At 41.5% G+C, this 12,075-nt stretch overlaps 1 protein-coding gene across 1 annotated transcript; it reads right to left on the bottom strand.

Moving 5' to 3' along the window:
* Window positions 1–523: 523 nt before the first annotated feature.
* ATOH1 (atonal bHLH transcription factor 1) lies at window positions 524–1,594 on the bottom strand. Its single transcript, NM_001012432.1, has one exon. The coding sequence runs from the start codon at window positions 1,592–1,594 to the stop codon at window positions 524–526; it is 1,071 nt and encodes a 356-aa protein (NP_001012434.1).
* Between the last annotated feature and the right edge of the window lie 10,481 nt (window positions 1,595–12,075).

Genomic DNA, 12,075 nt, shown 5'->3' with positions numbered 1-12,075 from the left:
CTAACAATTCCATAGTCAAAAGTTATCCACTTTGGAAGCACTAATTTTGCGTTTCATTGTGCATTTTGGAAAACAACTTCGGAAGACTAAGTCTCCCACACTTGAGTGCGCAACACACAAGGATGGATGCCCAGGGCGTAAAATAAATTAAACCCAAACCAGTGACAGAGAAGATGCGACGTTTTAGCGGCGTATTGGCAGCAGGGAACTAGAATAATGATGCCATATACGGGTATCTACAATTATACCGTATCTATCTACAGGGGGAGCAGAAGGTGGGCGGAAAGGACACAATTTTAACAGAAAGTTTTCATCAAACAATATGGACCGTAGGAAGTTTGGAACAGCGGCGGCATTTGCAAACCATCAAATGTAGCTGCCATCTGAAGCCAAGTCGTTGCTAAACAACGACCATCGCAGAGCAAAAATTAAAGGGTGCGGGGATCTTTAACCGCGGGGCTTCCCGCGCACTGGGAAAGGGCAGTTTTGTTTCTGTCTCAGTTTTCAGGCTTCTGTCACCTTCCTAACTTGCCTCATCCGAGTCACTGTAATGGGAATGGGGGGAAAATTCCCCGTCGCTTCTGTGGGACCGAGGCGAAGTTTTGCTGTTTTCCTCCTGCACTGGCTGCAAGATGCTCCCGGGGAGAGAAGGAGACAAATTCTTTTGCGCCATCATCGCTGTCAGGGCGCTGTCCTCGAAAGTCGAGAAGTGCAGAGCGTCCAGCTGCACCGAGTACCCTCCCGCAGAAGCTGGGGCTGAGAAGCGAGTCCGGCAACTCCCGGGCGGGGTCGGCCGCTGGCTCCCTCCGGAAGCCTGCTGAGCCCCAGCTGCGGTCGCGTTGCCCGCGCCCCCTTCATAGGAGGCCGCGGTGCGAAGGTGGTGGTGGTCGCTTTTGCAGGAGGCTGGAGGCGGCGGTGGCTGTTCCCCTCCGCTGGGCGTTTGTAGCAGCTCGGACAAGGCGTTGATGTAGATTTGGGCCATCTGCAGGGTCTCATATTTGGACAGCTTCTTGTCGTTGTTGAACGACGGGATAACATTGCGCAGCTGGTCGAAGGCGTGGTTCAGCCCATGCATCCTGCGCCGCTCCCTGGCGTTGGCTGCTAGCCGTCTCTGCTTCTGCACCCCATTCACCTGTTTGCTGGAAGGGGCCCGTTGGCGGCTGCAGCCCAGCTCGTCTACCACCACCCCGCCTTTCAGCTTGCACAGCTGTTCCCGCACTTTCACCGGCCCGGGGCTCTTGCTGCTGCTGGCACCGCCGCTGCTCCTCCTTACCAGCTCCCCCCGGCCGTCCACCTCGTCCCGGGGCGCAGCGGCCTCTGAGGCACTCAGCTCCGGGGAATGTAGCAAATACTGGGCGGCGCGTGCCGTGCAGATGCCCTGCAAAGTGGGAGCCAGCCAGGCGCGTGGGTCGGTGCTGTCCAGGAGGGACAGCTCAGGCGGGTAGACGGGATGCTCTCTCGCCTGCAAAGTTGCAGGTGGCTGCGGCGGCGGCGGCGGCGGCGGTTGCGGGAGATGATGCGGCTGGGGCTGGCGATGGTGGTCTCCCAACTCCTTCACTTCAGCCCACTCTTCTGCATGCAGCAGGCGGGACATTGCACTGCAAAGCTCGGAGGCTCAGGATCGGAGGCAACACTGGGACACCAGCTCAACCAAAAAAAAAGGCCCTTTCCGGGTCTCTTCTGCAACGTCTTATTTTTTTTTTCCCTCCTCGACCCTCCCCCACCCACTCGGAGATCACACACCAGGTCGCGTGCAACTATGCTTCTCCGGTTGCTGAAGGCGCTGCGCCCCTTTAAAAAGCGGCACGCGCCACTCAGTCTCCCCCCGCTCCTCTCCCAACCCCCTCCTCGCGCCGGTCGCGTGTCTTCTCAGCCAATGGAGGGCGCGGGCAGGCGCGTGCGAGCAGCCAATCAAAGAGTTTTTACACCCCGAGAAAAGTTCTTGTGTGCAGAGGACTCCCGAGCCTGCTCAGGTTTTTTTTTTTTTTTCCTTCTTTTAAATTCATCAGATTCATATGTTAATTGCAGGGCTGTAATTCGACTCCGGTGTGTGTCACCACCCCGGCGGCTGGGGTGCGGGAGCGGTGCGGAGCCGGCTCTCGGCTGGTGCCCAAGCTGACTCGGGTCAGATGTGCACGACCGCGGGCGGCTCTGGGCGATTCTGGACGCGCCAGGCGCCCAGAAGCCACTCAAAGCAGAGAGAAGGCCGCCTACCCTGTGCTGCCCCCAAGCTAGGATCACAGCTCCCACTTCTGATGCCCAAGCATTTACGATTTCTCATGTATAATAGGATGTTTGTATTTATGTATGCAGGTATTTATAAATCTCTCATGCATGTTCATAGATATATAACTGCTACATGACGTCCATCATTTAAGATTGCTGTTGGAATAAAGGGGGAAAACCCACTCGTCTCAGAGTATGTTTCTTACTTTTGCTCCATCTTTTCATTTTTTACTTCAGATCTCTTAGTTCGACTTCGTCATATGATCTTTTTCTTAATGGAAAATAGAGCTGCGGTGTAGTGATAGCACACCAAATTCCAGATCCCCCAATTCTCTCTGTCCCCTTTCCCCAGCACCCTGCGGCCAATTAGGATTGTAATCTGCCTAAATCTCTCCGTTGAGTGTAATTTAGGGCCAGAATATTTTACGGTATTATGCAGAGTTTCAACACACACAGTAGGACTCCTCATTAAATGCCCAGCCAGGGGAGGGTGCCCAAAGTAAAATGAAAGGCGCCTGCATTCTCTGCAATCCTTAACACTTTCAAGGCACAGAAGTCCCAAGTTACCTACCCTTTTGCCTCGATCGCCCTCTCTTTGCTGCGGGCTCGTGGCTTCCTCAGTTTAACCTCCTCCCGCCCCTCCGTTTAGTTAGGGTGGGCTTCCCCTTTCCAGCCCCCACCCCCACCGCCCTCCGCCCCATACAATCAGGGAGGTCCTTGGCAAGGCGGGGAGGCCAATTCCCAGGTGAACGCCCCCTCCGGTCCTATTAGCCTCGGCCTAGTCTATTCACAGCAAAGAGCCAATCAGAAGCTCCTTGGCCCTGGGCGCGCCCCAGCTTGCGCCCAGCGCGCCCTGGCTCTGGCTCCGGGCGCTCTCCTGCACCGCCCCTGGGGCGCGGGAGTGCGATGCAACCTGTTGATGCTACTGTTGCTTTTACTTTCCCAGTGGCTGTAATCCCGAAAGGAGTCTCATCCTCTAGGAGAGATGTTAAAAAAGAGCCCAAGAGATAGCTCCCTGGAATATGTCTTTGCAATGTCCAGAGGCAGTTGAATGTTGTTTTCGCAAACATTTGCCGGGGCTTGATCTAACCTGTCATCTAGAACTCCTTGGCCAGTAGATTTTCTGGGACTGGACTGGACATATCCTATAAAGATACAGAATGGCAGAATAGGGTGCTAAAATGATGTTTAAGACATTATTCTTCACCTGTTTCTTCTTCAACTTCGTCTGTTTGCTGGTGTCTAGGAATAGTCTTGGGCGTATCTTACGTGCCAGAAACTTCAGAGCTTTATTCTTGTGTGAATGTTTGGGCTCTGCTGAAATAAATGTTAAAGACACATAAAAGCAACAACAAAAAACAAACCTAATCTGAAAACCATCCATGAGAACAAAGAAAAAGAAAAGGCCATCTAATGTATTTTTTTTGGGGGGGGGGCAGAAAATTCTCCGTTTGGTGATTGAACTGGGTGTTATTGAAATCGACTAATAATGCTGTTACTATAAATAGTACTACCATATAAAATGTGCTTCTTGAGAAAATAATTGCTAGTAGCTGTAGATGCTTAAGTAGAACTTTCAGAGAGACAATTAACTGTCATCTATATATGTATGGCAGTGTAAGCAGCTAGTGCCTGGTAGTATCGGTTGTCTATATTGCATTTTTTTCCCTATACGTCCACTTTTTTTTCCAACTCTATCAGCTGAAAATTAATCCCGAAATTCTTTCACATAATGTCACTACCAAATGTGTAGGATGCCCAAATTTTCCTTGAGCTTGCATCATCCAAACTTTGTGCTTTACATTTGATTGTATAACTACACAATATTCACTTTCCTTTGAGTTTCAACAGTTTTATGGGCTGTAGTGAAATATTTGCTGAATATATAGAATATTGGTCCTAATATGCCAGGGTTACATATAACCTTTAGTATTATTACTTTTTTGAAGCAAACGTCAATTTTTAGGTGAGTAAATTAGAATGTTCCAGTAATGTGAGGGACAGTAAGAGTTTTGGTAGTTTATGGTGAAATATATTTATTTGGCCCTTAAAATAAGTAGGGACCTATTCTTCTCCTCCCTCCCTCCCTTTTTCTTCTCTTCTTTTTCCCCCATTAGGCAGAGCTGAGGAAGCTTGTCATCTGAACCGGGGAAGGGGGCACAGGGCCTTGAGCATGGGGTTGGAGTCTGAATAGTGTGATCAGGACATCCTTAAGGACAGTGTGTGTCATAGGATGTCAAAACACCTGTATTAGTTCCTTCTCACACTGCTTTGAAGAAATACCTGAGTCTGAGTAATTTATAAAGGAAGGAGGTTTAAATGACTCAGAGTTTCACATTGCTGGGGAGGCCTCAGGAAACCTACAATCATGGTGGAAGGCAAGGGCGAAGCAGGCACCTTCTTCACAGGGGGGCAGGATGGAGTAAGTGCAAGCAGGGGAAATGCCAGGCACTTATAAAACTATCAGATCTCATGAGACTCATTCATTATCACGAGAACAGCATGGGGGAAACTGTCCCCGTGATCCAATTACCTCCACCTGGGGCTGCCCTTGACACGTGGGGATTATGGGGATTACAATTCAAGGTGAGATTTGGATGGGGACATAGGGCCAAATCATATCAACAACAAATTGAGTATCTGTGGGAGCTGGATGATGGCAGCAGCAGCACAGCCTGAGGTATTACAGTTTAAGCAGAGAGAGCTTCTAGTGTGTGTGGGCAGCCAGATTAGTTACATACAGAAGGATGAATGCAAAAAAATAAATATTTGAGGAGAACGAGAATAGATTTCTCACTGTCAGAGAAGGGAGTTGCAAATATGGAAATGGAGGAAGCTGTGGTGATAGATTTGAATTGGAGGTTTGAATATGAGTTTCTAGTTTTTAATATATATGAATAGATGATATAGAAATAAATATATATAAATGTCATGCCTGTGTGTGTGTGTGTGTGTGTGTGTGTACCTATGTATTTCCTAGTTCTTTTCACTCTCAGTGTCTCAGTGCCTGAGATTAGCAATTGAACATATCTAGCTCCCAGATTTCAGTTTCTCAATAATGTTCTGCACTAAAAAGAGCCAGGGTTCTTGGAAAAATCATTTGATTTCAGGGATGGAGCAGAAAAAACACAAGATAACAAAAACCTCTTGTTTTCTCAGAAATAAGGAAGTGTTCAAAGAATGATGGAGACATGTCAAAATACTATAGAAGCTTGCTTGAAGCAGCTTCCGCTAACAACCTGTAGGACAATTTGAGTATCAAAATAAGTAATGACAGTGACAGATTATCTTCCTGAGAAATAAAGAAATCCATGAATCTTAGACAGAATAAATAAATGCCTGAAGGTTTGAGAAATAATTATTAGTTACAAAATATTTATTGATTGCAAGTAAAATAAAATTGACTCTACCATGGAGATGTATAGCAGACACCAACTTTATCAAGTGATCAAAGTTAACATCACCAGTAATGAGACAGAACAAATTTAATTTATATGCCTTCTGTTAGGATGCAGAGAATGTATTATTACTTCTATGATATTCCTGCCAAAGATGCATATCCTGAAGCCAATTGAGAGAAAACACCAAACCAATCCATAAAGAAAGTCTAGAAAATAACCAGCCTGTAATCTTTAAAAGTGTCAAGATTGTGAAAGACAAATCAAGTCTCTATTCCAAGGTGAACCAAGGAACTATTCCAGGGTAGAGGTGGATAAAGAGAAGGATAATACATCTGATGCCTGATTCTAAACTAGGTCCTTTTCTAATAAAGAACATCATTGAAACAATTGACAAAATTGGTGTCTGGGAAATAGATGGTAACAAGTTAATTTCCTCATTTTGATTGTTATAATTTGGTTACATCAGAGAATGTCCTCCTTTTCAGGGAATACTCAAAGTATGCAGAAAAAATGGGCGGCTTACGCTATAATGATTTTGTGAAAAAGGTCCTTTGTACTGTACTTACAACTTTTTTGTTAGTTTGAGATTGTTTCAGAATAAAAAGTGAAAACACTAGAAACCAAACAGGCATATTTACTTTGCTCTTTAGATGCCTAGAGTTACTAGTTCAAGTCAATCCAAGCATTATCTCTAGTGTTTTGAGGCCTGTAGTTACTGCTGAAACTTTAAGTTAAATTTTGCTCCACCCAGCCATGGTACAGTATATATCCAATGGCTTTAAGAAATCTCAGATTTTAAGGACTATTCCAATTAAAGAACTGCAATATTTCTCAAGAGGTGTAAATAAATTGAAAATTAATTTGAAGTGTGTTCTCTTATAGGTTATTTTAAATAAGAATTTCCAGGTCAAGATGAATTATCCTAAGCAGTTTCTCATCGTGTCACAGATATTAACAAACAAGCAAAAACCAAAAAAAGTGTTTTTTTAACCATTTGTTGTAGCCTTAACAGTGGGAAATAATTGAGCATTTATCCTATCATTCCTATATGAAGGATTTCAGAGTAGTCAAGTAGCTTTAGTAATGACAGAAGAATATTTTAGAGTAATTCCATATAATAAAAGGAGAAGAAATAAGAGCTTTAGAAAAATCAACATTTTGCATCTCCTAATGAAAATTTTATTGAGGCAATGATTAAGAATAAATGAAACAATAGATCAAAGTATTTTGAGGAATTTTATAATGAAGGACTCAATCTGTCACTCCTTGAAATCACGGATCAATTTTAGCATCGTTTGGAGTGGGAGACCCTGATATGACGTGCTTCTTGCTTTCATGGATTATACACTACATAGTCCCCTATGAAGTATTCCTTAAAAAAAGAAAGTAAACCTGAGTTTTATTAAGACTTTGAGATAACCTCCTGCTTACAGGAAATATGGAGGACATCATATTAAGTTAGATGATACCACAAGAATACAAAAAACAAACCTATATTGTGAAACATTCTGTAGAACTAGTGTTCAGTATCAGTAAGGCTGTGACATGAAGAAAAATGGGAAATGAGGAGGGACCCATCTTGATTAGGATAATCTTTAGATACAGCATCTAATGCAATGTGTGGACCTTGTTTGGATTTGGGTTCAAACAAGCCAACAATGAAAGAATTTTTTAAAAAATTATAAAAGATAAATTTGAACTCAGCATTAGATGATACCAATGAGTTATTATTAATTGTTTTAGGTACTATAAAAACAATGTGATTGTCTAGCAAGCTAGAGATACATACAGAAGCAAATAGAGGTGAAATAACATGAAGTCTACGATTTGCTTTAAAGTACTTTATCAGCAATATTAATAATATGAAAAAGGAATAGTAAGGCAAATATAGAAAAATCTTGATAATTGATGGATATGGTGGTGTAAAGATTCCTTACTGTTAGTACTACTTGTACATAAAAATTTTCACAATAAAAACTATTCAAAAATCCTGTAGCATCTCACTGTTTATCATTTCAACCACATAGCTTAGTTCAACATTTAAACACCTGTGACATGGTCCTAACTTATGTTTCTAGACTGAAATTGTGTTATTCCATTAACACAGTGGTTCTTAAATTGTGATCCAATGACCATCTACCTACATGATAATCACTTGGGATTTTCACTAAGAAGGTAAATTCCTGGGCCCCTACAATTCCACCAAGTCAACTTTGTGAATGAGGCCCAGTCATGTATTTTAAATAAGCACCCCTAGGGATTGTTAGGCATGCCCCAGTTTGTGAAACATTGCTGTGAAAGTTTCCCTGTGCTCTATTCAGCTACTTTATAGTTCTTAAAACATGTATTTTCTGTCACCACCAGTACACGAATCCAAATACCTATTATCCAGTCCTGTCTGCTAAAATGTAATTGAAATTTCGAGATCTAGGTCAAATGCTACCTCCTCTAGTAATTCTTCCCATGTGTCCTTCTCTGGGAGGGATTCATTAAATTACCATCTATCCTTCAGCAAGGAGGTGAAGACAAGGTGTTTGAGTCTATTACTACACTAACAGCTTGTTAGAGAAGTTCAAAGTCACATTTATTATAGTTCCTAAACTTATCTAAGATTAATTGACCCCCAAGAAATGTAAACATCTTCATAATTTTATACTATAGGTATTAGTTATCTATCGTTACATAAAAAATTTCCTCCATAGTCCTTAAAACAATAAATAATTATTATATTACAGTTTATGAGGATCAGAGATCCTGAAGCTGCTTGGCTCGGTGGCCCTGGTTTAGGATCTCTCGTGAGGTTGCTGTCAAGATGTCAGCTGGGGCTATAGTCATCTGAAGGCTTGGCTGGGACTGGAGGATCAACTTTCACAATGGCTCATTCACCTGGATTGGAAAGTTAGTGTTGCCTGTTGGTAGGAGGCCTCAGTTTCTCTCCATGTGAATCTCTACCCCAGAGCAAGTGATTCAAGGGAGAAAGACACAAGTCACAATATCATTTAGATCTATACTTGGAAGTTACACTCTATCATTTCTGCCATATTCTAATCATTAGAGTTGTGTTACTAAGTCAAGTCTGCACTCAGAAAGGGTAATTAGGCCCAGAAGGGAAGGAAAGAATATAAAACCGTTTGTGGACGTAGGTTAAAACTACCAAAATATCCCTTTGTTTTACATCAATTTCTCTGTTCCTTTTGCAAAATTTAATTCCTCTTTATTTTACTGAGGTGGGGAAACATGTTCAGTAAAGTAAGATAAAGGTAGCAGAATTTGGTGAACCACAAGTGAAGAAAAAATTCAGACTTTTCTGTTCCTGCAAGAACTTCAAATCGCATGTGTTCCAAAACTTTATTCATAAGTCTGCCATTTACACTCTCCACAGAAACCATATTATGGTAGTTAATTTCCATTGTATTTTCTTTCCTTCCATTTTTGTGATATCTCTTTATTTCAAAGTCATATTTGTGAATTTGTTTTAAATTTATATAAGTATATCCTGAGCATTTATCTAATGGTCATTACTGATGGCTAAGGATAGTGATATGCCGGTAAATGCATAATAATTTACTCTTTGGAAAAAGTGCACATGTATTATAACTATATAAATCTATTAAGCATTTTATCGATATAGAGAATGCATGGCAGTTTGTAAATAACAATAAAATATTCAAAATTTGTTATTGGAAATCCTCTAGATCTAACAGATTCTCACAGAATCCTTGATTTCATTGATTTTTGCAATTCTTGTATCCCTAACTAATCAATGATTGCAACTGATGAACAAATGTAGTTCCCACATGAATGTTGGTTGGTATTTTTCATTTGTGGTTAATGAGTAAGATGAAAGTGAAGTGACAATGAAGCTGTTTGTCAGAATTCATTTGAGAATCAATGACATGTGCAACTTCTTTGCTGAGTAGGATAATAGTTTTCAAATACTGGAAGAATACGTGCTCAATCTTTTGTGCTATTCATGTAATGGCTACAGACTTTGATATACTTTTCAGTTTAGTCTGCATTATTAATATTTTCTCTATCGCTTTCTTAAGACTAGACAATCAATAAAACAATAAATCAAGCCAGGATTTGTGGCATTTGCTAATTTCTGTTGGTGTAAATACGAATGTTGCTAAATCAAACAGACATTTTCTTAGGCTATATATTAATTGACCTGCTCTTCAACTTTTGACATAGTTGAACACATTCTTTTCAAATCTATCTTTTCTCTTGACTTGGGAATACCATATTCTTTGTTAGTTCTCCCTACTTCTCAGGTTGTTCCTTCTTGATGTCTCTTAAGGAGACTTTTCCCTTACTAGGCTTGGTACCATGCTCTAATTTCCTCTTAATCCATATATGTCATCTATATTCCAATCAATACCAAATTCTTATCTCTAGCCCAGTCCTTTTTCAATGATTTTCACTGCTCTTAAAATAAGCACAAACATCAATAAACAACACTAATTTGGAGCATCACTAATGTTTCCCTGAGGAAGTAAGAACTGAAAGTTGAAAAACAGGTAGCTCAGGAAAGGTGAACCCACAAACAACAATTAGAACAGCAGCAGCAGCAACAGCAAGAACAGCAATGGCAACAAAGGATCCCTTCACAGTGGTCCTTATGTCTTCTGTCTCCTATTCAAGTACTAACCAGGCCCAAACCTGCTTAGCTTCTGAGATCAGACAAGATCAGGCATGTTCATTTATCTCTTCTGTCTCACCTCCACCACTCTTCTACTCTTTCATGGTCTTCTAGGCACATCGGTCTTCTTTACTTGCTCATATTACCAAGCATCTTCCCACCTCAGGGCTTTCACACAAATGCTATAGTTTTTTTGGTCTTGCCTGTCCCTTTCTTATCTAGTTATCATCTGCTCAACTTTAAAGTTGTATTTCCTCAGGAAAGCATTCCCTGGTTTCCCAAAATAGGATTGTTCCTGTTTTACATGTTTTATGATACAGATTGAGCATCCTAAATCCAAAAAATCCAAAATCTTCCAAAGTTGCAAATTTTTTGGGAGCCAAGATGACACCACAAGTGCAAAGTTCCACACCTGACCTCATGTGATGGGTTGCAGTCAAAATGCAGTCTAAACTTTCCTCTATGTGCAAAATTATTTAAAATATTGTATAAAATTACTTTGAGGCTATGTGTGTGGGTGCATTTGAAATAAATGAATTTTGTGTTTGGACTTGGATCTCATCCCCAAGATATATCATTATATGCAAATATTCCAAAATCAGAAAAAAATCAAAATCCAAAACACTTTTGCTCCCAACCATTTTGGAATACTCCACCTAGACCTTATATTTGTTTCCTTAGTATTGAAAATCATTACCAACAATTATCTGTGTGATTATTTATTTAATATTTGTTTCTCCTCTGTCTCCCTCCATCTCTGCCAGTGAGGCTATTCTGTTCATGGGCCCCTTGTGCAAGCACTGGGGTTGCTGAGGAAAGAAACTCGCTGACTTTCACTGGCTGAATCATCTTTACCACTTGGCTGTTCGGTGGTAGATGGTCTCCAGGGGATATTGATAGGAGACAAAAAGATCTGCATATTTTATATTCACTTCTATGGATCCCTCTACATGATTCTTCCTCATATCTTCTAGACCCCACTCTTCCAGTCTTGCTCCTTACAAGTCCATGATTAACCAGCCACTGCCCAGGAATTTATTTGTGTTCTTACCTCAGACCATTTCTCTCTTCATACAGAGCTGATGACAGAGTGAACCATGCAGGACTTCCCCTTAACACTGTTTTCCAAGGCGTCCTCTGAGACAGGCTGTAGTGCAACAGAGGCTTATTTTCATCTCGCAAACATATTAAGTCACCCTATCCATGAACCAAGACTGAGATTTTCCTTCTCCATTTGCTATTTCTTCTCTACTAGCTCACTAAATATGAGGCATTGATGAAACTAAGTAAGTAATGTAAAGGTCTGGGACACTAGCATGTGTAACTTACTTATGTTCTCTGAACCTGCTTTGATCTGATCCAGAATGTACCATTTTCACAATATGATGAATTCCTATTGTGCCTCCCTCCACAAAGTTATGACTTGATGTAATATCAGGATAAAAGTAACTAGCCTCAGTTTCACAGTCACTTAATATTCCTTGGTTGGGAGTTCAGTCTCTATTTAGGTCCCGTAGCGTGACAGAATCTACTTTCAGAATGCTGAATAGTTCTCTGCTACAGATAGTACAGCTTGCTGCATGCCCTTGGTGGTCTTTGCTGTGATTCTTCTATGGGGGCTTTCAGAAGATTGTACACGGCATTCTTATGTATCATCTCAAGTGCTTCTAGCATCATGGAATTTACTGAATCATATGACCTAAATGGCAGGGATGCTTGTTCCACAGCTTAAATCTGTTGCAAAGCCCCACTCAAAACTATTTGCCATCTGAGTCAATTGATAAAGGAGTCAGAGCTGTATTTCTA

This window comes from Pan troglodytes, chromosome 3 (assembly GCF_028858775.2).
Source record: "Pan troglodytes isolate AG18354 chromosome 3, NHGRI_mPanTro3-v2.0_pri, whole genome shotgun sequence".
Taxonomy (NCBI): Eukaryota; Metazoa; Chordata; class Mammalia; order Primates; family Hominidae; genus Pan; species Pan troglodytes.
The sequence above is the reverse complement of the archived record's forward strand: the minus strand, read 5'-3'. Positions and strand labels throughout refer to the sequence as shown.